We start from the raw sequence: 27,987 nt of genomic DNA, 5'->3' as shown, positions 1-27,987 counted from the left end.
AGGTTGAAAGTACAGGATATTTTAGCAGCCTTAATGTTTGCCCATGTACCTGCTCCCAAGCGGCATTGCTGAGCATACATCTTCATATGTAACACACAGGACAACTCCCATAAAAGTGAGTTATGCGCAGAAAGAAAAATAATAATTAACAAGCATTTGCAATGCAATAGGTCTCACATTAGTAAAAGTTTGAGCTTTTGGGGTTGCAAATAATAATGCCAGACCAATAGCTCTAATTTTCAGTAATGCGAGCCTAAGTATGTAACTATGGCACAAAATGGACACATAAACAAAAGATATGTGATTACGAAGTAGGCCATAGAGACAACACATACAAAGAAACACACCATAATAGAGTGTGCTAGCGAAAAAAAAACAGCAACGGTATCATAACGAGAGGCGAGAATATAAGGATGGGATGGAGGAAGCATAGACTTGAGAGGACCAGATTTATTCATGTCATGAGGGCCAATGATATGGAGAGTGAGGGTCGGTGGAAAAGAAGGCCTGACATAAGGTAGCATCATTCAGATGACGAGGGTTTAGGAGGCAGAGGGCACGCGGATGGGTGGAGGTACAAAGAGAGATGTGAAGGTAAGGTAACAACATCCCTAGAGTAGGGCGGACAACGTGGAAGAGGTGGAGGTAGGGAGCCTGATGGGGACAGGAGGAATCTTAATGTAGTGAGAGCAGAGGAGGGTGGGGTGGGGAGCACGACAGAGAGGCAGGAGCTGGCACCATGGGAGGGCAACATTACCATTTATCTACCTTAAATTAAAATACACTGGTAGAGGTTGTCCCCGAAAATTCTATAAAGTGTGGGGCGACTGGCTTAAATACCATTCACTGGGGTCACCAGGGGAATGGGCTAGGCCGAATCTCCGAACCCAGGTACCAATAAGCACCGATCGAATTCAGATGTATAGTACTGATATGGAACTTTCCTGTTGTATCTCTTCATTTTAAATGCTCACTGGATGTCTGGCTTCTTGTATATTATAATGTAGGCAGAGTGTCTGTCTCTCACTGAGTCTGTACCAAAATAAGGAAATGCTACTTACCAGTATGCATCTGTTCTTGGCATGTAGAGCTGCAGAATCCTACATTTAGCAATAGATCACCACCTGGTGTTGGGCTCGGATGATTGCAGGTTGTTGTTGTCTTCTTGGAAGAAGCCTTTTGTAGTCACAAGATAGGTGACTCCTCCCTTGGACAATACTGCGCATGGTCATCGACTCCATCCTCAGATTGTTTTTCGCCATGATGGGAAATGATGGAGTTAGCAGAAGTAAAGAGAAAAGGATGTCCATGCGTGTGCATCTAAGTAAGATGAGTACTGGTATGGATACAAGTCCCGGGGAGGCGGGAGGGCATGTAGGATTCTGCAGCTCTACATGCCAAGAACAGATGCATACTGGTAAGTAGCATTTTCCGTTCGAGGCATATGAGCTGCAGATCCTACATTTAGCAACGATTGTGCAGCAGTGTCTCCCCTAGCGGTGGTCGCTTGTATCCATTGCAGCATACTGAAAAAGTGTTTTAGGGACAGCTTGGCCTACTGCAGCTTGCTGCTTGGCTTGCACATCAACACAATAGTGTTTATTGAAGGTGTGTGTTGTAGACCATGTTGCTGCCTTGCATATATCCTCTAATGGTATGTTTCCTAAGAAAGCCATAGAGGCTCCTAGTTTGCGAGTGGAGTGTGCTCTAGGAGTAACTGTTAGTGTACGTTTAGCCTTGTGATAACATATTTGAATACACTTAACAATCCATCAAGCAATACCCCCTTTAGAGATAGGATTGCCCTTGTGTGGGGGAGAGAAGGATACAAATAGTTGTTTTGTTTTCCTGAAGGATTTAGTCCTGTCTGTGTAATATAGTAGAGCTCTTCTAACATCTAGGGTGTGCAAAGCTCTTTCTGGAACAGAGTCCGGTTTTTGAAAAAACACTGGTAACTCTACTGATTGGTTTAGGTGAAAAGGAGTAATCACTTTTGGTAGGAATCTTGGATTGGGTCTAAGAACCACTTTGTTAGGATGTATTTGAAAAAATGGTTCTTCTGTTGTGAATGCTTGGATTTCACTAACTCTTCTGAGAGAGGTAATGGCAACAAGGAAAGCAGTTTTCCATGTTAGAAATTGTAGTTCACATTTATGTACGGTTCAAAAGGGGGTCCCATGAGTCTTGTAAGGACTACATTTAGGTTCCATACTGGAGCAGGTGGTAACCTGGGTGGGATTATCCTTTTTAATCCCTCCATAAATGCTTTTATTGCAGGCACTCTAAATAGAGATAGATGTTGTCTATTTTGTAAATATGCTGCAATAGCTGCTAGATGCAGGCGTATGGAAGAGTAAGCCAAATTGGACCTTTGTAAATGTAGAAGGTAGCAAATTATATTTTGGATGGAAACATCCAAAGGATCAATGTTATTGTTGTTACAGTATATTGCAAATCGTTTCCACTTAGCAGCATAGCATGCTCTGGTCGTGGGTCTTCTAGCTTCTTTAATTATATCCATACAGTTTGGTGGTAGGTTTAAGTAACCAAACTGTAGGACTTCAGGAGCCAGATCGCCAAATTCAGTTGACTTGGGTCTGGGTGTCTTTTTTCTCCATGGTTCTGTGTTAACAGGGATGGCGTGAGCTGTAATTTCTGATGTGGAACCATTGAGAGATCTAGTAGCGTGGGGAACCACGGTTGACGTGCTCATGTAGGGGCCACTAGTATCAGTTTGAGGGACTGTTGTCTGAGCTTGCGTACTACTAGTGGGATGAGTGGGAGAGGCGGAAAAGCGTACGCAATTCTGCCTCAACAATTCATCCATATTGCATTCCCCTCCGACCGTGGGTGTGGAAACCTGGCGGCGAAGGTTGGGCATTTTGAGTTCTCCTGGGTGGCAAACAGGTCTATTTGTGGATGCCCCCACATTTGAAAGAATGGTTGAAGTACTTGTGGGTGCAACTCCCATTCGTGAATCTGTTGTGATTGACGACTTAACAGATCTATCTGGTTGTGGATCCCTGGAAGGTGTTCCACTGTCAGATGTATGTTTTGAGGAATGGCCCATCTCCAAATGTTCTGTGCAAGTTGGGACAGTTGCAGAGAGTGTGTCCCCCCCTGTTTTTGTATGTAGTACATGGCTGTCATATTGTCCGTCCGGACTAAGACAGCTTTGTTTTGGATTTGTACTTGAAAAGTTTTGAGTACTAGGAAAATTGCTAGCAGCTCTAGGTGGTTGATGTGGAACTTTTTTTGTTGATTGTTCCACTGACCCTGTGTGGTATAATGTAGTAGATGTGCTCCCCATCCTGTGAGGGATGCGTCTGTCGTGAGCACTACTTGTGGAACAGGTTCTAGGAACTGCCGTCCCCTTGTTAAAATTTTGGTGTTCCACCATTGTAGAGAGCGATATGTACTGCTGTCCACCAACACCAGGTCTGTGAGCTGACCTTGAGCCTGATTCCACTGTTGTGCTAGACATTCCTGTAGTGGACGCATTTGCAGTCTTGCGTGGGGAACTATGAAGATGCAAGATCCCATCATCCCTATTAGTTCCATGAACACTCTGGCTTGTAGAGAGTGTTGGCATTAAAAAAGGGAGACTAAGTTCTGAATACTTTGAATCCTAGCTTGACTGGGATAGGCTTGAGCTACTGATGTGTTTATAGTAGCTCCTAGATATTGATGAACGTGTGAAGGCTCTAGGTGCGACTTGGTGTAGTTTATCGTAAACCCTAAGTTGTGCAGTGTTTGAATTGTTTGCTTTGTGTGTTGTGCACATTGGTTGTACGATCTTGCCTTTATGAGCCAGTCGTCTAGGTAGGGGAAGACATGTATTTGCTGTCTTCTGAGATGTGCTGCCACTACTGCTAAGCACTTTGTAAACACTCGTGGTGCTGTTGTAACCCCGAATGGAAGGACTTTGAACTGATAGTGTTGTCCTTGTATGACAAACCTTAAATACTTCCTGTGAGCAGGATGTATTGGAATGTGAAAATAGGCGTCCTTTAGGTCTAGTGTGGACAGAAAATCTCCCTGTTGTAGTAATGGGAGTACCTGTTGTAAAGTGATCATGTGAAAATGATCTGATTGAATGTAGTGATTGAGTGGCCTGAGGTCGAGAATTGGTCTTAAAGTCCTGTCTTTCTTTGGAATTAAGAAGTACAGGGAGTAGACTCCTGTTCCTTGTTCCTCTAATGGAACTACTTGAATAGCATCTTTTTGTAGGAGTGCTATAACTTCCTGTTGAAGCAGAGTTATGTGTTCTGTAGACATTGGACGCTGCCTGGGTGGTATGTTTGGGGGGGTTGCTGTGAGTTCTAGGCAGTAGCCATGTTGGATAATCTGTCTTACCCACCTGTCTGTTGTGATGGAGTTCCAGACAGGTAGGAACTGTCAAAGTCTGCCCCCCACAGGAGTGGAGTGCTGTAGGGGAGGCAGAGTGAAGTCATTGTTTAGGAGCAGAAGGGGAGCGGTTGGTGTTACTACCTCTACCGCTTCCTTTGTTGTTATTGCCTCTGTATCCTCCTCTAAAAAATCCTCTATTAGAGGAGGTCTGCGTGTGTGTTTTAAAAGATGATGTTGTGTCTGCGCCAGTCTGCTTGGAGCCTCTTCTATAAGAGGAGCGGGGAAAGGAACCTCTAGCTTGGGTGTATTGTAACACCCCCATAGACTTAGCGGTATCTGTGTCTTTTTTCATCTTTTCCCATGTATTATCTACCTCCGGCCGAACAATTGGTTCTGATTAAAGGGCTGGTTTAGAATGGTAGTTTGTACCTCTGGTTTAAAACCTGAGATGCGTAACCACGCGTGACGTCTGAGAATAACACTAGTGTTTACTGCTCTGGATGCTGTGTCAGCTACATCTAGTGCACATTTAATTGAGGCATTTGAGATTAATTTGCCTTCTTGTAAAAGTTCCGCTGCTAGATCTTTGTGTTGATCTGGTAGGTGTTCTATTAACTTTTCTAGTTGATCATAATGGGCCCTGTTGTAGCGTGAGAGTAAAGCCTGTGTATTTCCTATGCGCCATATGTTTGTTGCTTGTGCAGCAATTCGTTTCCCTGGCGCATCAATGATTTTGGACTCTTTGTCAGGCGGGAGTGTGTCCCCAGAAGTTTGAGAATTGGCCCTTTTGCGCGCATTAGACACCACCAAGGAGTCTAGTGGCAGATGACCCTTAATGTATACTGGATCAGCTGGTGCTGACCTATACTTTTTCTCGATTCTAGGATTTAACACCCTACACCTTACTGGATCTTTAAAAATTTCTGGAGCATGTTTTATGACTCCCTTAATCATTGGTAATATTTGAGTAGACCTTTGTGACTGATCGAAAGTGTCTAACAAGAAGTCCTCCTCAATGTCATCAGAGTGCATTGGAACCCCCTGGTAAAGTGCAGCTCTGTTTAACAAATGATAAAAACCAACACTGTCCTCTGTAGGGGAAGGTTTTGTTGGGTAGTACTGAGAATCAGGGATGTCTGGTGCATTATTTGGTGAAAAATTATATTCATCCTCATCATCCTTAGGGTATTCTGTGTTGGCATGTTATGTTATGTTAAAATTTTATTTTTATAGCGCACGGCTACTCCAGAGGAGTGTCCCGGCGCTTTATGGAGGCAGCTCAGTAAAAAACATAACACCATAAAACAGACACCAAACATGAGAAAAAAGAGACATCCTAAAGGTTAAAAAGCCAGGTCTTAAGGCTCTTCCTAAACAGAAGGAGATTAGAGGAAGACCGTAGGTCCAAAGGCAAGGTGTTCCACAACTGAGGGGCCCTCAAACTAAAAGAGCGTCCCCCAGTGCGTGCCTTCCTCACTCGAGGAACCACAGCCAGAAACAAAGATTCCGACCGCAGCGATCTAGCCGGGCGGTAGAGAGCCAGTCTACGTTGTAGGTACTTTGCTCCGGCGCCAAATAGCGCTTTATGCGCCAAGGTCAGTGCTTTAAACATAATCCGCTTCCGGATGGGCAACCAATGAAGCGACCGCACCAGACCCGAGGCTCTCACTCGCCTATGGAGGCAAAAAATGGCACGGGCCGCGGAATTCTGCACAGCCTGCAGCCGTTGAACAAGATAGTCTGGAAGACCTACATACAGGACGTTCGCATAGTCCAGTCTGGAGCCAATTAAGGCTTGCACAGTGATCTTTCTATGCTCTTCTGTTAGCAGAGGCAGGAACTTCCGGAGCATCTTGAGTATGCCAAAACAGGTGCCCGCCAGGCCAAGAATATGTGATCTCAGCGTCAGATTATTATCAATCTTCACTCCCAGATTTTTTGCCACAAGCGATGCCTGGGCAGGGGGACACATATCTATTGGCCACCAGGCCTGCCAATCGGGGTCAAAAGAGCAGCCGAAGAACAGCACCTCCGATTTGTTGGAATTGGCTTTGAGGCTGTTCCGCTGAAACCAGCTGAAAACCATCTCCAGGCAGCCCCGGATGTTCTCTCCATCAAAAGCCTGATCTTTCCCACACGTGAAGAGTAGTTGAGTATCATCCGCGTAGGACACGATCTGGGCCCCAAAAGACTCCACCAGTGCCGCCAAAGGTGTCATAAAGATGTTAAACAGAGTCGGGCTCAACACAGAGCCCTGTGGAACCCCGACTCCCAGTGGCAGCATCTCGGTGGAGCTCGGGGAAGCCCAGACCGTTTGTCGTCGGCCCTCGAGAAAAGATGTAAACCAATTGAACACCGTCCCCCTCAGACCGATGTCATAAAGTCTGGAGAGGAGCACCTCATGGGGGACGGTGTCAAAGGCCGCCGACAGATCAAGCATAACAAGCATGGCCCTTCCTCCAGAATCCAGTGTCTCCCTAATAATCTCTGACACCTCCAGAAGTGCTGTCTCCGTGCTTAAATTAGGGCGGAAGCCGGACTGCGAAGGGTGAAACAGGTCATTGGATTCGAGAAAGCTAGAGAGAACGCCATGCACATACTTCTCCGTGATCTTAGCCAACGCTGGGAGGAGGGAAATCGGCCGGTAGTTAGCCAAAACCTCTGAGTCCAGCCCAGGCTTTTTGAGGAGGGCGATCACCATAGCCCTTTTCCAGGGCAGCGGGACCCTCCCCTCACTCAAAGACAGATTCACCAGTGGGTTGACCAATGGGTTAACCATGGCCGCCATCTTGGCCAAAAATTTGGCCGGACAGGGGTCTAATGGCGAGCCCGATTTAAGATTGGCCAGAAGAGCTAGGGAGACATCAGTGGAGACAGAAGGAAACTCCGCAAGAACCACACCATGCGTGGACGGCGAAGCTGGTCCGGCCACCAAACTAGAACACACTTCAGCAGACCTCACTGTGAAGAAGTCCTGGATAGACTTTATCTTATCCGTGAAAAATTTGGCAAGATCACAAACCCAAAGCTCGGATGGGACACTTTGGGGCAGGTTGGATCTGGGAGCCGTAAACTCCCTCACCACAGTAAAGATCTCTTTGCATGAGTTAGAGGCAGCCTCAATCCTCCTGGCCAAATAATCCTTTTTCTCACGGAGAATATCACGATGATAGGATTTGACCATTGTCCTGTAAGCCAGTCTGGCCTCCAGATCGTAGTGGAGGCGCCACGCCCTCTCCGCCACCTTACACTGGCCACGGGTGGCACACAATGCCTCAGTGAACCACGGAGCCGAAACCCTCTTAGTCGAATTCCGAGGGGCCATTGCGGGGGCCAGATCATTCAGCCTCTCCAGCAACCACCCCTGGAAGGACTCAACATCCTGCTCTATATCCCCTGAAAGAGGGCACGGATGGTCCAGAGCGGCCTGAGCTAACAGCTCAGGAGTGACTCTATGCAGAGCCCTCCGAGCAGAGCCATGCTGGCAGAGCCATGCTGGCTTTGCCAGGAAACATGAGGTCTGGTATTCGGAGGAATTACGCAGTCTTAAACGTATGGCTAGAAAGTCCGAAAAGACATGGAGAAAATCTCATTTGGAAGGAGATAAAGCTAACTACAAGAGGGCTCTTAACACCTATCACAAAGCCATACGATCTGCTCGCAAGAACCATATCACCGCTCAGTTAGAGGCAGCTGGTAATGATTCAAAAACCCTGTACCAGATTGTCAATACATTTCTGAAGCCTATAGCTTGCGAAAGTGCAGACATGGCCTCACAACATCTTTGTGATAGTATATCGAGTTTCTTTACTGAAAAAATCGATGCCATCTATAAGAAAATAGAGACATCTAACATTGACAAAAGCAGCCAAGATAATTCTGCTTTGGTGCAGATAGCATCTACTAAACCTACGAATTCTCACTCCTTTAATGATTTTCCGGAAATATCACTGAGTGAGGTCCAAAGACTATTCACGGATATTAAAAGTGGAAGCCCGGCGGACTTGCTTCCAGCCAGACTTATGGGTCCATTAGGGAGTACTCTGGGCCCTGACGTTCAGAGGCTAGTGAACCTCTCACTTACATCTGGAGTAGTTCCACAATGCTGGAAAAAAGCTCTTGTTAGACCTATCAGGAAGAATACATCACTTCCCTGGACCAATCTGTCTAATCTTAGACCCATTTCCCTGCTGCCATTCTTAGGGAAAATCATCGAAAAGCATACCAATAAACATCTATCCACCTATCTGGAACAATCTGGCAGCCTTGATCCATCACAGTCAGGTTTCAGGCCAAAATACAGTACTGAAACGGCCTTGCTGTCGATAACAGACGATCTTCGGCTGTACCAGGACAAAGGTTATTCTGTTGTCCTGGTGCTGCTAGATTTATCGGCAGCGTTCGATACCATTTCCCATAACATCCTTATCGAACGTCTGTCTGGGAGTGGAATCGGCGGTACAGCACTGGAATGGATCAGAAGCTTTCTCTCCAACCGCACCCAATCTGTCACCATGGTTGACTTTAGGTCGGAGGAGGTTAACATCACCAAGGGGGTCCCGCAGGGTTCATGCCTGAGCCCGACCTTATTTAACATGTATGTGGCCCCCTTGGCAGATGTAACCAGAGCTTTTGGATTCCATCCAGTGTCTTACGCTGATGATACGCAGCTGCTCTTCCCTTTTAAACATCTAACACCGGAGATAATACAATCCTTCTCCGATGGGATGAAGGCAGTTGCAAGGTGGATGTCCTCCAATTTCCTCCAATGCAATGTTGGAAAAACGGAGGTGATGCTTTTCGGGGAAGCGAAGGTCCAATGGTCTCCTGACTGGTGGCCTCTTGATTTGGGCCCAGTTCCTGAGCCCAAAACAATAATCAAGAATCTGGGAGTCAGATTGGAACCGGAGTTGACCATGAAACATCATGTCATCACTACTGTAGGATCATGTTTCCACGTAATAGGTCTCCTCCGTAGGATTTTTCCTTTCCTCCCTGACTCCTACAGGAAAACCTTAGTTCAGGCTCTTGTTATCAGCCGTCTTGATTATTGCAATGGTCTCCTGGCAGGAGCTAACGAAGAGGTTCTGGACCGCCTGCAGGTGGTACAAAATACAGCAGCTAGGTTGGTGCTTAATGCACCTCCCAGGTCCCCTTCTAAACCATTACTGCATAAACTACACTGGTTGCCTATACGGCAACGAGTGAAGTTTAAGACTTGCTGTATTATCCATAAAGGCCTTAATGAATTGGGACCAGAGTATCTGGCCAATAAATTTGTTCCATATGCTCCTACCCGTACCCTTAGGTCTGGTGAACAGCTGCTGTTAAGCATTCCTAAGATAACCAAATCTAGGTTAGGGGGTAGGGCTTTGTCCGTGGTAGGTCCTAACCTCTGGAACTCTCTCCCGCTCTCTTTAAAACAATGTCGGAATCACCTTAAATTCAGAAAATGTCTGAAAACTTTTCTGTTTAGCTCATTTTAACATCTATCCTGTTGGATCTTAATGGTTCTTCTGACACAATTTCTAACCCTGTGGCTTCCTCTCAGGTTCTCTACCAGGTGCCACCAGCGCGGAGATACTCCTACGGGAGTTTATTCACAGCGCTTTACAAACCTGCAAATAAATAAATAAATAAATAGGGGCGCTGTTGGGTAGTTTTTCGCTACCCAGTACACAGAATCTGGCCAGCCTGTGGTCAGTCCAAAGCACCGGGAGAAGCTCAACATCGACAAGAGGGACCGAGGAAAAAACCTGATCTAAGGTATGTCCCTTGTCGTGTGTGGAACCAGCAAGAAAAGGGACGAGACCCAGAGGAGCCGTAATGTCTAGCAGTTTTTTCACATCCAAATCATCACCGACTTCCATATGAAAATTAAAAACTCCCGCCAGCAGACAGTGCCGCGCACTCAAAGCCTTACCTGAGATGGCAACCTGGAGGTCGTCGAAGAAAGAGCCTGCTGGTCCAGGAGGTCTATACACCAACAACCCTTTCAAGGCTTGATGCGGAGTCAGTCTAATGGTGAAGGCAAGGGATTCGGATCCTGCGATGGTATCCAGAGGAAGAATAGAGCAAGAAGCTAACTTTTTCACTACCACCGCCACCCCTCCTCCCCTGCCTTTGGCTCTATCTTGTCGAAAGATGTTATAATCCGAAGGAATTGCCGCCATAATATTGGACATCTCCCCCAACCAAGTTTCGGTCAGCAGAAGACAAAGTGGTTTTTCTCTAACAAGGAGATCAAAGATCTCCAAGGCATGCTTACCTACCGATCTCGTGTTAAGCAGTAAGCAAAGGTGTTTCACACGATCCTCGTCTCTCCGTAGTGAAGCGGCAGGGGCATAGCCGGGCGTCCAGCCGCAACCCGGGCACAGCCGTTTACCCCTGTACCGGCCCGGGAACACGGCATCCTCATCTAAGGGGTATGTATGTGTTTCTGGAACATCATCCCCCCCACCCAAATCATACTCCTCATCAGGTGGTGTGATGATGCAGGAGAGTGAACAGGAGAAGTTGTAGGTTGTACATATGGATTAACAGGAGAAGAAGAAGGTAAAGGAGAGGAAGGGTGCATTGGAGAAGTTGCACAGTCCTTTTTGGCAGGGACCACAGGTGTAAGTGGTGTGTCTGCTGGTCTCTTCTTATAAGGAATTGCTTCCACATGTCCAGTTTTTGGATTAATATGGACTTTTTTCTGTCTAGGATCTGGTTTAAACAGTTCTTCCTCTTCTATAACCTTCTTCGGCGTCGATCTTTTCGGAGCCGATAGAGGTTGTTTAGTACTTTTTGCCTTATGAGGAGTACTTGAGTCTTTTGGCAATGTTTTCGGTGCCGAATGTTGTTTATCCTTATCTGGGGTCTTCGGTACCGGTGTTAGAGGTTTCGACGTGGAGACAGGTTTTGCTGGTCCTGTGGCACTGGAAATTGGCTTCACCTCTTTGTTTTTTGAACCGGAAGGTTTCGGAGTCGAAGCTTTCGGGTTTAGTACAGTTTTTGTCTTTGGCACCAGTACGGGTGCCGAAGTGTCCTTGTCTTTGGGCGCCGAAGGGTTTTTTATGTTCGGTGCCGACAAACGTTTTGGTGCCAATGGAGGAGGTGTGACTGGCACATGGTGTTTTTTCGGTGCCGAGGCACTGGAAGGCGTACTGTCTTTCCTCGGAGCCGGGCCCGAAGACGGGGCGTTAGAGGGTAAATGTCGGTCTCGACTGGGCCCCATGGGCGGAGTGCTGACCGTTGCCTTCTGTTTGGGTAATGTCTGTCGTGCAGGGGCAGATGTACTCACGGGTTGTCGAGACGGGATCAAATCGTCCAAATCCTCTGCCCCCGATATTATCTGGAGATTAGGCGAGTCTTCCTCTGCGCCGAGTGGAGCCTTGTCCTCGGAGATATCTTCGATTGGATATTCGTCCTCGGAGACGTCTTCTTCAACGATCTCCTCTTCAAAGATGGCCCCCTGTGCTGGTGTTGATCTTCTCATTTCGTGTCGACGGGCCCTCCGATATCATTTTCTTCGATCGGAAGGAAGCACAGGCTGTGCAGGTCGACTCGTCGTGTTCTGGCGAGAGACAGAGGTTGCAAACCTTGTGATGATCGCTATGAGGGAATTTTGCTCGACATACCGGGCATCTCTTGAATGGAGTTCTTTCCATGAGGCGTAGGCCGCACGGCGCCGATGGGCCCAACGGCCCACGTCGACGCACCGGAATGTAGCTGGTGATGTCGAAAGTGTGTTCGATGTCGAAAGAAGTTTGTTTGAAGTTTCTCGCTTCGAAAAAGTAGAATAAATCTTTTTCTAGCCGGAGCGGAAAACTTTCATCCGAACCCAGTGACGGAAAAAAACAATCTGAGGATGGAGTCTATGACCATGCGCAGTATTGTCCAAGGGAGGAGTCCCCTATCTCGTGACTACAAAAGACTTCTTCCAAGAAGACAACAACAACCTGCAATCATCCGAGCCCAACACCAGGTGGCGATCTATTGCTAAATGTAGGATCTGCAGCTCATATGCCTCGAACATATATATACAAAGAATTACCTGCAAACCCATCTTTATCATTCTCCCTAAAAAAAGCTTTATCCCCACCCCCTCCCTTGTTGGAGCTTCTCCCGCGTCCTGTTTCTACCACTGGTCCCCTCCCTCAGGCGATGATCTGAGGTATGGGCGACGGAAAACAGATCTTCACTTCTGAGGGGGCTTGCTTGGGGGGTTGGGTCAACACATAGCTCTGTGTTGGGAGGCAGGGGGGAGACAACGCTGTCCATCAATGGAAGCTGGACTCTACCTAGCAGCTGTGGAAGTGTTCATTAGGCTGCGGTGAGGTGGAAGATGGCTACCGGAGAGGAGTAATGCAAAAACAATTGATGGACAGAATGCAGAACAATGTCATGCATTCACCCCAGTACAGAGATCTGGGCCTAAATCCATCGTTTTTTTGCACTCCACACCACCTCAGTTCAGACATGGCCATATGCAAATCAGCCTTGACCCTGTGCCTCATGGGAACAGTCCAGCCCGAACTGCCAAGCCATGACTTTCCTGGACCGGAATCAAGCATCCTAGGACCGGTTTCTGGCTATCAGCCTTCTTCAGCCAGGATAGCTTGACTCCAGTGGTGTGGAGAGCATGGGACTCACGTCTGAGCATACCCATCCCACTCGTGGTGACAAATGCAAAAACACCAATTGATGGACAGAATGCAGAACAATGTCATACATTCACCCCAGTACAGAGATCTGGGCCTAAATCCATCGTTTTTTTGCACTCCACACCACCCCAGTTCAGACATGGCCATATGCAAATCAGCCTTGACCGTGTGCCTCATGGGATAAGTCCAGCCCGAACTGCCAAGCCCTGTCTTTCCTGGACAGGAATCAAGCATCCTAGGACCGGTTTCTGGCTATCAGCCGTCTTCAGCCAGGATAGCTTGACTAAAGTGGTGTGGAGAGCATGGGACTCACGTCTGAGCATAACCATCCCACTCGGGGTGACAAATGCAAAAACAATTGATGGACAGAATGCAGAACAATGTCATACATTCACCCCAGTACAGAGATCTGGGCCTAAATCCATAGTTTTTTTTGCACTCCACACCACCCCATTTCAGACATGGCCATATGCAAATCAGCCTTGACCCTGTGCCTCATGGGAACAGTCCAGCCCGAACTGCCAAGCCCGGTCTTTCCTGGACCGGAATCAAGCATCCTAAGACCGGTTTCTGGCTCAGCCGTCTTCAGCCAGGATAGCTTGACTCCAGTGGTGTAGAGAGCATGGGACTCACGTCTGAGCATACCCATCCCACTCGGGTGACAAATGCAAAAATAACAATTGATGGACAGAATGCAGAACAATGTCATACCGGAGAGGAGTATACTTGGCGGGAGGCGAGGAAGATTGCTATTGGGGAGGGAAATTGGTCGTGCAGGGGAGAGGGCTGGGAGGAGAGCGAGGCTCGGCAGACCCAGCCATGAAGGAGCAACGCGAGAAGGGCTTGTTGCAGACTGTGAAGATGGGACTGGCAGGCAGGAAGCGAGGAGCGAACGGCGCATGCTTAGTGGAACGGAGAGGGCTGGGGTGTAACTGAGGGAGCAGTGCAGGGGACGTTGCTTGTGGGGATGGCCCCAAAGCTGCAAGAGGAGGGGCATGGGTGGTGGTATGAAGAGACCCCGGGCAGGTTTGGCAGTTGGGCTCAGACGTGGAGCGGAGCACGGTAAGCAGCAGTGGCTGGCGAAGAAGGGGGTCGCACTGGGAACTGCCAGTGCAGGTCCTGGGTTCTAGTTCTGCAGTGTGTAGCCAGTCTCTAGATAGGAGAGGTGGGAGAGAAACCGAGGAGCAGCAGAAGTCTGTGGCAGAGGAGTAGGAGCTTCTTAAAGGGCAGTGTCTGAGGGGACTAGCACTGTATGTCGAAGGAGCGAGGCAAGGAGGGCAGTGGGGGCCCAGACTCCTACCAGCACTGCAGACCAGTAAGTGCCTGCGGTAAATACGTCCGCCTGCCTTCATGGAACTCTGGAGAGGAGGACACACCAGCAGATGGAGAGGGGTGTCTCGCCCTAAGGACATGGGGACGTTTCCACTCTGACACAGGAGGGTGGGGGGCTGTTTCATCATCACAAAAACTGCATGGTGGGTGCCTTTTTCAACTCCAGCACATGCAGGGAAATCCCAACACATTTTGGGGGAGGGGAGGTCTTCGCAACACCAGCTCATGGGAATGTGAGTACTTCTCGGCCCTCGCTATTTTGATACTGGGTTTCAAACTGATAAGAGCTTGCGGGGACCTAGGGAGGGGCTGTGTTTTTATACGGAGAACAGACATTGCTGATGGGAACGTTGCCCCCCTGCCCCAGTGCAGGCAGGTGAGGGGTAGTGGGAAGAGAACCTGTATCACACTGGTTTAGAGTGTTACCGTAAATCAAGATTATGTGGTTGGGAGAGGAGCCCTTCACCCTTGCATCCCCCAGCACAAGGGGGACCATGTGCGGTAGTAAAATCTGGATGGAAGAGGGTGGGCTGGTTTTTGGAGCCTCTCCAGCCTGCTGCATCCCCCCATGCAGGGCAGAACGTGGGCAGTGTGTTGTGGGGTGCAGCCCAATTCCCGGTGCACCATGAAGGAGTGAGGCAAAGGGCGGGAGAGAGGCGGCTGCCTAATTTTGCTAGTGAGCCATACATTTCAGGCGATTTAATTTTTACAAACTGCCTTGGCAGCTGACTGGTGCTGGTGTGGTTTTTTTCTCCTCCTCCTCTTGGCAAAGAATCATTTTCTCTGATTCCCAAAATAGCTGTGAGGAGTGAGAGGTAAATATGGGGGAAGGGGGGGGGCGTCTATGGGAGCTTTCTGCTCACATGAGCGGCTAACACAAGGCAAACCATACATTCCTGAAATGATGAGTTTTAAACTAAAGTACTCACCAAACCATCACCGGAGTAAACAAAATCCTCAAGCGTTTGTCTCCTGATCTCACTGGGCAGTGATATTGATCTCACACCTAAATCTGCAGTGAAGGTAATCTCACACCTATCTAAAGTAATGGGAACCTCACACCTATATCTGCAGTATTAATAATCTCACAGCTATATCAAAAGTAATGGTAACATCACACCTATAGCTGCAGTAACAGTAATCTCACACCTATATCTCCAATAATGGAGATCTTGCACGTGTATGTACAGTGATAGTAATCTCACACTTATCTAAACTAATAATGATCACACACCTATATCTGCAGTAATACTGATCTCACACCTATATCTGCAGTGATAGTGATCGCACACCTATATCTGCAGTGATAGTGATCTCACACCTGTAACTGCAATTATAGTAACAATACATGGTATATGTAATCCACTTAGAGTCCCTATTCCAAAATGAGTAGGTATTAAACATTTTAATGCATTACATTATTGTGATAAAAAATTAAAATTAATAAAAGCCAGTACCATTTACAATACAAAACTCACACTATTACAAATGCATTGCAATAGATTTCGCAATTACAACAAAGTGAGCTATTGCCATTTTGCGTTACACAATTTGATTAATGCTTCACAAAGGGGGGAAAAAACAATGACATTTACAATGCCAAATGCTCAAAATAATGTAATTGCGAGACCTATTGCATTAGAAATGCTTGTTTTTCCTTGCTTCGTGACACTGTGGGACAACATGTAATGTGATGCTTGCACATTTTTTAATAAAAGACAAGTTAAAAAAAAAACCTAACAAACCCAACTTAGTCTCGTCAAAAATGACCAGGTTATGTTCACATTATAAAAGATGAATGTGCGTGCCATCCAACTTGGGAAGAAGGCATAAGTAGAGGAGAATAATATACCAAAATGAGCAGACGTGTCCCTATTCCAGCTTTCTTGATATGAATGTGTTCAGAGTGGTGACAGCCTTTGCCCAGCTGTACTTGTACCTAGGTGCCATTAGACAATGGCAGAATGGCCTTTAATGATTGGTCAGGGTTTCCCCACGTGCTAATCGTGTTCCAAGTGTTCCCCGGCTCCACATAATCAAAGGCCACAGTAAAATTTACAAAACAAGTATATAAGTGAGCCTTCACTGTAGGGGCACAGTGATGTATCAAAATGGTAGCTGTTAAAATACTATCCAATTTGCTTCACTTACTCCTGAAACCTGTTTGATACAATGGTAGCAATGAGTAGGCAAAAGTCCAAGTTCCCAGCTCTTTCAGCGACATGCTAGCAAATACTTTAACTTCCACACCAAAGAGCACAATCATTTTCTAATTTCATGGATCACACAGAGCTCCCTTTTTATATAAACAATAGAAGATTGAGACTCGCCATCTATCAGGTATTCAATTCCATCTCAAGGCATCTCAGTGCAAGGGAATTAACCGTATGCCTAATACTCAATCTCTGGTTTAGAAAGAGCTGATGCAAAGCCATTTGATTGGACGCCCCATTACTGATGGGCACTTCAGTCAACTGAGGAATCGCAAAACACCTCTTTCTCCATCCACTGTTGCACAAGATTGATAATGCGAATGGCGATCATTTTCAACACGCACCGAAGCAAAATCTGCTGAAGTATAATTCTTTAAATATATTGAAGTGCAATGTAAATACCTTTTCTTTCAAAGCTTTCATCTCTCACAAAACACACAAGTGCAAGGAATTTTGTAACTTCTTTTAAATAGAGAACAGTCGTATTATTTAGTTTGATGATGGCCATGGACTCCTTGTCATACGGGGTTGCTGCTCCCTCTTCTTTGAGCCTAATTGAAGGAACAGTCAAAAAAAATGAATAGAGGTGAAAGCAATCACTTTTCACTTACACTACATTTCAACATATGAAGCAAAGAATTACACATTTGTAACTTGAACGAAGACGACAGTCATGTGATGCATACATTGTTTTTTGCTATTAGAGTTGAGACATACTTTGTTTTAGTAAAATAGACAGTTTTCTCACAGAAAGCTACTTTGCAACATTGAGAAACAAGGTTCAAATAAAAAGGAAAGAAGGAGAGAGAAGGGAAGAAGGAAAAATAAATGTGCGTGTGTCTGTTTGTGTGTGTCTCATTCTTTGCTGAATGGCTCTCTATTTTACCAATGAATGTGCAAGTCTCTTTGTGCTTGGCACTCTACTAGCCGGAAATAGGAAAATAAACAAAAAAATCTGCTTTTTGCCCACAAATTCATATAACAACCCCAGTCTGAAAAACAGGGATCAATACTTTAACTTGCTGTGGCTAAGATACTTTTCTATGCTTTGCTTTTTTGGAGCACCAGTCCTTCCCGGAGTATCGTGGGGGATAGCAGCTTTTAGGGGACCCAAAGATTCGACACTTCGGTGTATCAGAATGTAACTTAGAATAACTGAATCATGAGAGTATTAGAAATCTGTGATCAGAGGTATGTCATTCTAGGCTGGGCATAATGCGCTTTGGGTCTTTGAAGGGAAAAACAAACAAGATTTCGGAAGTGGGTTACGCAGTACAATGTTGGACTTCGATATCTTTATTAGGATTATTAACATTTTGCGTTCAATCTACCGTATGGACTATTTCATGCATGCATTAGAGATTATTTGTGCAAAGTCTTGTGAAGCTACAAGCTTTGTTTTTAGTGTCAGTGGACTCATAAGCCCCAGAGGTGAGGTCACTGACAATTAGAACACAGAGCAGGAAAGGGAGGGGTGTGTCAGCTGTTGGGAAGTTAAGAGTGGCAACGTATGACTTCCAAAATATAGTGTCACGATTTTCTGGCACAGACAAGTAGTAGTACTTGTGGTCAATTAAAATAAGAAGCAGGACGTAAAACGACAAAGTAGATGTGGCATCACTGTGCCCTGTGCCTGAAGAGCGAATCCTCTTCAATATGTTGCTTGCTGGGCAATATTATGTATACCATTCGAGCAGAAGTATTCCAGAACTTAGTTATGACATGGATGGTAACATCAAGGTAGTTGCCAAGGATAAGGCAAACTCGGTTAGTGAAGTGCGACAGCTGATCCTGAGTTTACAAAGGCAGTGAGAAGATCCTGGCTCCTTAATGTGGTCAAAAATATTTCAAAGAGGGTGTTGGCAAGGTATTGCGTGTGGAGGATTTGTAAACATAATGTCAATGCTGGTTTCACAGTGGGTTGAGTAGAGGCTTACAGTGAGAAGTCCAACTCTTCTACATATAGCATTTATTAACAAGCATTGGAAATGCAATAGGTCTCGCACCATTAGAGTTAGTGCTTTTAGAATTGTTTATGGGTTTTTTTTGTAAATGTTTAGCACTTTTGTTTCCTGTAGCCAATGCTAAAGTATTACAAATAAAAAAAAGCCATAAACATTTCTAAAAGCTCTAACTGAAATGGTCTGAGAACTATTGCACTGTGTGAGGGTGAGGGTGAGTGTGAGTGAGGGTGAGTGAGGGTGAGGGTGAGTGTGAGTGAGGGTGAGTGAGGGTGAGGGGTTGAGGGTGAGGGTGAGTGAGGGTGAGTGAGGGTGAGTGAGGGGTTGAGGGTGAGTGAGGGTGAGTGAGGGTGAGTGAGGTGTTGAGGGTGAGTGAGGGTGAGGGTGAGTGAGGGGTTTTGGGTGAGTGAGGGTGAGGGGGAGTAGTTGAGGCTGAGTGAGAGTGAGGGTGAGTGAGGGGTTGAGGGTGAGGGGTTGAGGGTGAGTGAGTGAGGGTGAGGGGTTGAGGGTGAGTGAGGGTGAGGGTGAGTGAGGGTGAGGGGTTGAGGGTGAGTGAGGATGAGTGAGAGTGAGGGTGAGTGAGGGGTTGAGGGTGAGGGGTTGAGGGTGAGTGAGGGGTTGAGGGTGAGTGAGGGTGAGTGAGGGTGAGGGTGAGGGGTTGAGGGGGAGGGGTCGAGGGGGAGGGGTTGAGGGTGAGTGAGGGTGAGTGAGTGAGAGTGAGGGGTTGAGGGTGAGTGAGTGAGGGTGAGGGGGGGTGAGTGAGGGTGAGGGTTTGAGGGTGAGGGGTTGAGGGTGAGTGAGTGAGGGTGAGGGGTTGAGGGTGAGGGGTTGGCGATTCTAAGGTGGCCCCTTACTGCAAAACTGGTTGCGGAAATCCTGGTGCATGAGCTGGACTGCTGCTGGGGCGCATTGGTGCTGTTACAAGGGTGTAAGTGCAGCAAAATCACCCGATTGAGCGCTGGGCGCTGCGCATCTAAAATGACGGCAGCGCACTGAGGGGGAGACTTCCACCGGCTGCGGCAACGGGAGATGTGCACTCTGTTTGTGAGCAGCTGGGAGGCGATTCGGCGTGCAGACTCACAGCGGAAAACTGCGGAGGCGGCAGTCCTGGGGGAGAAGTCTGGAGGGCGAGATCGCCTTAACCTTCCTGTGGTGCACTACGCTCCCAAGATGGCAGTTATGGGATGCGGGCGGAGGCCTGATGCCGGCGAAGGTGAGAGGCAGACCGAGGCGGTGAGGCGAGGAGGTGCTGAATGCTGGAGTGGTCGCTGGGACACGCACCTTGCGCCCTGACCTACAGCATTGAGAGGTGAGGTGGCAGCGCTGTACCGATCCTGCTACGCAGCAACAATGGTGTGGAGGCACCGAGGACGGAGGCCGACTGGTGGCTGTGAGCACTGTGTGAGGGTGAGGGTGAGTGTGAGTGAGGGTGAGTGAGGGTGAGGGGTTGAGGGTGAGTGAGGGTGAGTGAGGGTGAGTGAGGGTGAGGGGTTGAGGGTGAGTGAGGGTGAGGGTGAGTGAGGGTGAGTGAGGTGTTGAGGGTGAGTGAGGGTGAGGGTGAGTGAGGGGTTTTGGGTGAGTGAGGGTGAGGGGAAGTAGTTGAGGCTGAGTGAGAGTGAGGGTGAGTGAGGGGTTGAGGGTGAGGGGTTGAGGGTGAGTGAGTGAGGGTGAGCTGTGGGGAAAGCAGAGAATGCCAGCTCGGCGGGACAGAGTTTAGTCTGCCTGCGGGATGGCAGGGGAAGTCAAGATTATTTAGGGAGAGGTATTTGTAGCTCGGGACCTGGTTCAAGCAGCTGTAGGGACCACCAGCAACCAGGTTTGATGTCCTTGCGTGGCAGGCCGCGTTGTTTGGGGGAGCACGTTTGGGTGAGGTGGCGAGCCTGCGAGTATATTGAAGTTACAGTAGGAGAACGGGTGCGTTTGCCTGTGCTGGATTTTATTCATGCAGTCAGGATTAGCACGGTCGGGCAACTCATGTGTGGGAGCCTGTTAAATAGCGGGGGTAGAAATAGTAATGTCTGTGAGAGGCCAGAAGCAAGCATTGGAAACAGTTCGTTAATTACGGGTGTTCTGTGGCACGGGATGTCCTGGCACCAGTGGTCATGACTCCTGCTGGTATGAGCTCGCTGCCAACGACAGACAACAGTGACAAGTAACAAACAGCCCATACTTGATGTTATGCAAGACATCTGAGGGATTCGCTTGTCATTGGTGTGGGCAGGCACAGAGTTCTGCAATAATGTGTGAAGCCCTCCTTCTCCGTCTAAGGCAGGCAGCACTGGTAGCTCCCCCTTGTGCCTGGCGCTCTATTCCAGGACAACCACCAGAAAGTTTAGGTGTGCCTGTTGGCTCGGACTACAGAAAATAGGAGTAGGCAGCTTTAGAATGCTTTTCGATGACGGCAGCCAATGTCGTCCCAAGCTGGAGACTGGACTGCAGTAAGCCACCAGGCGTGTGGTAGGTAGCGATGATGAACCCCAAAAGATTTCGCCGTCTTTGGCTGCCCGATCCGAACAGTAAACCCTTCGTGCTTGTCTCCTCTCCAGATCGCGAGGAGCAGGCACAGACAGCAGTGCCCCCTGCTCTGTGGCAGGCAACAGCACAGCCCTCCCTCTCCGTCCGCCTGGCTCCGCTGCTCTGCTGTGGGGTCGGCGCAGGCTGGAGCCCGCTGGCTGATTGGAAGAGAGGGGGAGGCAGAGCAGAGAGAGCGGGATGGAGGGGCGGGGGAAGAGCCGCTCTCTGCGGGGACTGGAGCCAGTCCACGCCCGGGGCAGCAGCGAGCCCGCAGAGCTGGAGAGCAGACAAAGCAGCCACAGGAAGGGGGAAGGGAGGGCGAGCGAAACCGAAGCGAGGAGATCCAGCACAGAGAGAAAAGGGGCGATCCAGCGCCCGACGGAGAAACATGGGCGAACTAGCACCGTGCTAACTAGGCGAACGAAAACCCGGCACTGAGCTGACGAAGAGTGGTGAATCCAACAGCGAAGTAAATAAGAGAAGGGCGATCCAGCACCGGGCTAAGGGGGAGCGTGGCAATTACAGCACCGGGCTAACGAGGATAAGGAAAATCTCAATCGGAAGACGCCGTGTATGCGCAAAGGCGCCCAGTAAAAAAGAAAAAGTCATGATCATAGAAACAGGACTGACGGGTCTGGAAGAGAAAATATACGAACGAGAAGAGAAGGAAAATACTAACAGCGTGCAATCAAGTGGGAACAAAAATAAATGATGTGAATGAGTAAATAAATAGAAATAGGATACAGAAATAAATGAAGAAACAGTAATGGGCTAGGCTGTGAGAAAGTACACAAATACTGTGAATGAAAAACCTTTAAAACCTGATGGTAGCAACTGGCCGTGAAAGCCTTTGATGCGGCAGGGGAAATGCGAGACGGCGGGAAGGGGAGGGGGCGGAGCGGGTAAACAAAGACGGACGTGCACGCCCTTTTAAGCTCAATGCGCATGCGCATTGAGCTTAAAAGTCACGGGCACTGCAAGGAATCGCCACGATTCCTTGCAGTGTGGATAAAGAGTGGATAAGTCCCAATACTCTCGCTTGCTCGATGCGCATGCGCATCGACAGGCGAGACCTAAAAAGGTAATGAATATGTATGGATGCAAGTAGATGTATAATGGTCTATTCTAGGCCTTTCAAACCACAATGGGTAGGACCCTTTTACTGCTGCTCTTTCTGCACCTCAATGCATGCACCAAGCTGAAGGAGCTTTATATTAAAAAAGCAGTTTAGTTAGGTGCCCAGCATAGTCATTTGCCCTACCCACGCACTACTGACAAATTAATTAAGAGCTACACATTACTTTAACTCTTGTTCTTGACCACAGACTATTTTGTTGATAGCAGGATGAAAGATGGTGGTAAAAGGGTTTCTTGAAATTCCTGATGCTGTCGGCTTCTCATGGTTGAGCCAGTCAACTTCTCACAATAAGGGGCACTGTGTGGAATTTTGTAGCACTTTTGGAATGTAAATAAAATCAGCTAACTTAGAGGTTCAACCAGTTGGGTAGACAGGACATTGCTAACTTGAGTCTGATTTTATTATTCTGGCGTTTAACTAATTAAAATAACAAGTTCTAAGCTTTCCTATTTTAAACCCTAAATAATATTTGCTGCAGGATTACACTTAATTTAATGAATGATAGACTTGCCATAACTAATGCTTCAAAGCCTTTATCCAACCATTTGAAAGACTAAATTATTAGTGTTATTTTCACAGTCTAAGCAGGTAAACCTATATCCATACGTACTTCCTGGTTTAATAGTGGGCTAGGACAGCTAAAATCGAAATGTTAAACTGTAGAGCCTAAAAACAAGAATACAAATATCATCCCAGAGTTTATTGGGGAGCAGTTTATGAAGGCAAAAATAATCCTTTAAGTCAAAAATTAAAGTGGATCTAAATAAACCAAAAGAACTGTTCATAAGTTAGTGACTAAATTGAGCAGCATCTAATATAGCGAAGAGGAGAATATTTACTTGAGGGTATTTTTATTTTTTCGGGCGGGGGCAAGATGGCGGCCGCTTAGTTGTGGCTGTAGCGGTGCAGCGGTGAGACTGCTAACCGAAGGAGCGACAATGGACTTTCGACATTAGCCAAACGCCGACTTACTGTTTACCGTGGGTCTGGAAGTGTAGCAGCGGCTGGGGGTTCGTGGAGGCATGCTGGCTGCGCTGTCCTGTCGCGGATCGGCGGTCCGAGTGTTGCAAGGACTGGCGGTCGTGCTGTCGGCTCTCTCTCCCAGCTCGAAACGCAGCGGCCCCTTTGGAGGGCGGAGCCTGGTGCGGAGACCGCTGCAGCGGGGAGGCTCAGAACCCAGGTCGGAATGCCAGAGGAGGAAGCCGTTTGGGTGCTCGTGCAGGCTGCGGAAGGGAAGCGGAGCATTTGAGGAGATAATGGCTCCGAAATTAAATAAAAATTCTAAAGCAACCTCAAAAAAGAAAAATCTTTGTGAAGATGGCGCTACTAATGTGACAGGAGCGCAGACACTGACGCTGGATAACCCTAAGGAGAAACAGCAGCCCCTGACCCGGAAGGCTACAGTTTCAATAGCCGAGATGCTCACAAAAGCCGGTAAGGAGAAGGTGGCGGAGGCAGCAGGGGGTATGCCTGTATCAGAAGAACTGATTGTGGATGAGACTGAGGCACTACAGGTACCCCAGGATGTGTGCATTGCCGACAGGACTGTCAATTCGGAAAATTATGAGTTACAAGCTGAAGTGGTGACGCAGGGCAATGTGGAGGTGCCTAAGGGGTCAAAGGAAGGAGGGGGGCCCGGCGGCTCCGCTGTAGAACAAGGAGAGACAGCAGGGGCAGGGGCAACATCCGACCCTTTAATACAGACACAGGCTCAGAGTGCTACAGATGGCATTGATTCTGGCGGGAAGGAAAAGCTAGCTTTATCAGAGCAGGGAGAGGCCGGCAAAGTCACTGGAACTGGAGCTGGGGCTGGGGAGGGGGCCCAAAGTGAAGCCTTTTTCTCGGCCTCTGATGGCTTGGAATGGTCTGAGGAGGAGGGAGATGGTGATTGCAGCTCCCTTGGGGACTCTGAGAGTGAACCAGAGATGGACCACCCAGCAACTGCATTGAAAGTATCACCAGTTGCGGCGAAGGGCCAGAAAGATTCCCGATGTGAGTTGAGTTGGGATCACTCTGCTTCATTATCCCTACAGGGCAGCCCGGGCATTGAGAGAGCACAAATGTCTCTATTAGAAACAATTCAGCAGGAGATCATAGCCCATAGGGAAGAGACACGCCAGGAAAATCACAAATCACAAGCAGCTATGAGGAAAATGAGGGGTGTGGTTAGAAAGCTGTCTAAGGCCTGCATTAATACCGGGGACAGAGTCTCAAATTTGGAGGACAGGATTGTCTCAACAGAGGCGGTGGCGGAGGCGGCGGTGGCCAAGGTTAAAGCGCAAAGTTCCCAGGTTGTAGATATCCAATGGAAGCTTGAGGAGATGGAGAACAGGCTCCGTAGAAACAACCTGAGGGTTCTGGGAATTCCGGAGGGATCCGAAGGGTCCGATATCAGGGCATTCATCATCAAGCTCTTTGAACAGGCACTCCCTGAGTTAGAGTTGGAACTAGTCCATTGAGCTGCAGAGAGTTCATCGTACCCCTTTCAAGGTAAAAAAGAATATGAAAGAAGGAGACAAACCCAGGGCGATTTTGATCTTTTTAGGAAACTTTATTCTGCGACAGGCTATCTTTGATCTAGCAAGGCCTAATGCTAAACGAGGATGTGATGGGTTCTCATTCTTCGTGCGGCCGGATTTCTGGCACACAACGGTAGAAAGACGTTGGCGTTTAAGAGGCCTGATTAAGCCCTTTCAGGACAAAAAGATGCAGGCATTTCTAATAAACCCGGCGCAGTTGAAGATTATCAAAGAAGGGAGGACATTTGTTTTTCTCATCTGAGATCAAAGCGAAGGAATATTTGGACTCCATGGGAAGCTAAGATGACTGCTGCTCTCAAGACGATGGAATGGGCTGCTGGCTTCCGTCGGATGCTGAATTTTGTGCTTGACTTTTTTGTAGATTTGTAACTTTTTGAGCTCCAATTTTTGGTAATTGTTGGATGTCTTGATATAGGTGGCTCTCACCGCACGCACTGTGCTACATCACACGCACAGACTAGGTCTGAGCGTCTCACAGAGTAGGGGTCTGGCAGGTAGGGGGGTGTGCTGTTTGGGGGGGAATCAATCAATCAATCAGTGGCGGCTGGTGACATTTGAAAGTGGTAGGGCGTAACGGTTCGTCACTGAAACATTGACACCTGAATTCATCTGTCTTTGTCACTTAATAATACTGACGCTCACTCACTACAGCTCGCTGTCCACACTAACCATGCTCTCCAACATTGCAGCCCACCGATGGAATACGAATGAATGCTCCTGCAGTCCGTAAAACGTAATTAACTAATTAATAAACTGCAGTCCGTGTAGCTTGTAAAACATGAGAAATAGAGAGGAATTAAAAGAAAGGGAAGATTAGACGGACCCACGAGTCTTAAACACTGAACGCGGATCAGAGCAAACTCATCTTGCAAACGAACGTGAGGCAACCGAAATATTAAAGACTCAACCCGGGCAAAGCTCCACCTCGTCGGTCTCCCCTCCAAAACTCGAGCCCTACCAGCCTCGGCTCCATAGCTCTGCCTGCATGTGTGGGGGATCCCCCAATCTACTTTTGACAGTAAACTCTCGCACTGAGCTCCACCCCGGTCAGTAGCGATACAAAGGCACAGCAAAGAATACCAGAGAGGAACAAAGGGCAGCCGACCTGGGCTGGAGGGCTGGCGTCATTCACCACACTGTGCACGCATCGCCATTAATCCCAGCTCTCATTATGTAACTGCTGAACGGGTGCCAGGCCAGCCAGTGAGCGCTGAGGAGAGATGCGGTATTTTCAGTTTGGAATAACACAGACCGACAACAGAACTGTTTTGTAATCGCAGCGAGTGTATGTTTGTTTTTATGTAAAAAACCTTCTTTGCTTCTTAGCTGGGCCAGTCACTAGCACAAAAACACAGAAAGGCAGATCGGTGGGCTTTATGCTTCTGCGAAAAGTAGTATGACTAGAAACCAGATAAGCACCACTCGAATTAAACAACAAAAGCTGAACCAATCTCCAAACATGCTTCAACATCTGATAAAGGACCTTCGAGACCCATTGCTTTCCCGGAAATATTGCCCGGGTAGAAGTGGGAGATAACAATTCTGCCTTCACTTATCTAGCTAGCACTCTGCTCATCAAAGGCAAACTTGCTACCAATACTGAATACACGGCTTGCTCACAGTGGGGGCCAGGGGGTTGGGGATAAATAAAATAAAAAACTTACCTTGTCTTCACTTGACCGGGTCCGCACCATCTCTGCTCTGGGGTCCCGTTGGCGCCTAGACTAATTAGTAATGGCTGCCAACTTGCCGAGACACAGTAGTAGCCAATCCTGATGCTGCTCTCTTTAGAGGAGAGCTGCTCTCTAAAGAGAGTAGCATCAGGATTGGGCTGAGCATTAAAAAAACGTCGTTCGTTTTTTCAGCAATGGGGTGCGTTGCATTAGGCAGGCAAACCCCTAATCGGTTGTTTTTTTGAAATCCACATAGTTTGCTAGTTAAAAAAGCCCTGCCGGGCAAACACCACATGTGCAGTGAGTGCGCACTGTGCCGGCACAGTCAGTCCAGCGCCACCCAGTGTCAGACAGTGCATACTGTCCATGTCCATGATGACACACACCACGGCCGCAGGGCAATAATTATCGGGCAATTTATTCGAGCGGCGCGTTAATTTATAAAACTTTTATTAACGCGCCGCTCGAATGAATTGCCTGATAATTATAGGTGGGGCAACGCCCAAACGCCCTAATGGTAAAACCGCCACTGCAATCAATCAATGCATTTATATAGCGCACTACTCACCCGTAGGGTCTCAAGGCGCTTGGGGAAGGGTGGTCTGCTACTGCTCGAGCAGCCAGGTCTTGAGCTGCTTCTTTAAGGCGAGGTGGTCTTGGTTCCGGCGGAGTTGGGTCGGGAGGGAGTTCCAAGTCTTGGCGGCCAGGTAGGAGAAGGACCTTCCTCCTGTGGTGGCTCTTCGGATGCGGGGGACGGCGGCGAGGGCGTGGCTGGTCTATCGAAGCTGGCGAGTGGGAGTGTAGAAGTTGAGGCGGTCGTTGAGGTATCTTGGGCCTTGGTTGTGTAGGGCTTTGTGTGCGTGGGTGAGGAGACGGAAGGTGATTCTCTTGTTGACCGGGAGCCAGTGCAGGTCTCTCAGGTGTCCGGAGATGTGGCTGTGTCGGGGGATGTCGAGGATGAGTCTTGCTGAGGCGTTCTGGATCCGCTGGAGTCTCTTCTGGAGTTTGGCAGTGGTTCCGGCGTAGAGGGAGTTGCCGTAGTCCAGTCGGCTGGTGACAAGGGCCTGGGTGACCGTCTTCCTGGTCTCAGTGGGGATCCACCGGAAGATCTTATGTAGCATGCGCAGGATGTTGAAGCACGATGAGGAGACAGCGTTGACTTGTCTGGTCATGGAGAGGGAGGAGTCCAGGATGAAGCCCAGGTTGCGTGCGTGGTCTGTTGGTTTGGGTGTGCTGCCCAGGACGGGGGGCCACCAGGAGTCGTCCCAGGCGGAGGGCGAGGAGCCCAGGATGAGTACTTCCGTCTTGTCTGAGTTCAGTTTCAGGCGGCTGTTCTTCATCCACTCGGCTACTTCTTTCATCCCTTCGTGTAGGTTGGCTCTGGCGGTGGCGGGGTCGTTGGTGAGGGAGAGGATCAGCTGGGTGTCGTCGGCGTAGGAGATGATGTTGAGGTTGTGCTGGCGTGCGATGGCCGCAAGGGGGCTCATGTAGACATTGAAGAGGGTGGGGCTGAGCGAGGAGCCTTGAGGAACGCCGCAGATGACTTCGGTGGCTTCTGACCTGAACGGGGGGAGGCGGACTCTCTGTGTCCTCCCGGCGAGGAAGGAGATGGTCCATT

At 48.3% G+C, this 27,987-nt stretch overlaps 1 protein-coding gene across 2 annotated transcripts in view; it reads right to left on the bottom strand.

The window, feature by feature from the left end:
• RRAGD (Ras related GTP binding D) overlaps nt 1-27,987 on the bottom strand; it is a 279,849-nt gene that overhangs the window by 27,200 nt on the left and 224,662 nt on the right. For both annotated transcript variants that reach the window (XM_086926657.1, XM_086926658.1), the window contains exon 6: nt 16,946-17,094. In XM_086926657.1, the coding sequence (XP_086782783.1) occupies nt 16,946-17,094 (149 nt within the window). The remainder of the gene's footprint in view (nt 1-16,945; nt 17,095-27,987) is intronic.

This window comes from Lissotriton vulgaris, chromosome 6, assembly GCF_964263255.1.
Source record: "Lissotriton vulgaris chromosome 6, aLisVul1.2, whole genome shotgun sequence".
In the NCBI taxonomy this organism is placed as follows: domain Eukaryota; kingdom Metazoa; phylum Chordata; class Amphibia; order Caudata; family Salamandridae; genus Lissotriton; species Lissotriton vulgaris.
This window is presented reverse-complemented; position numbering and strand designations above follow the sequence as displayed.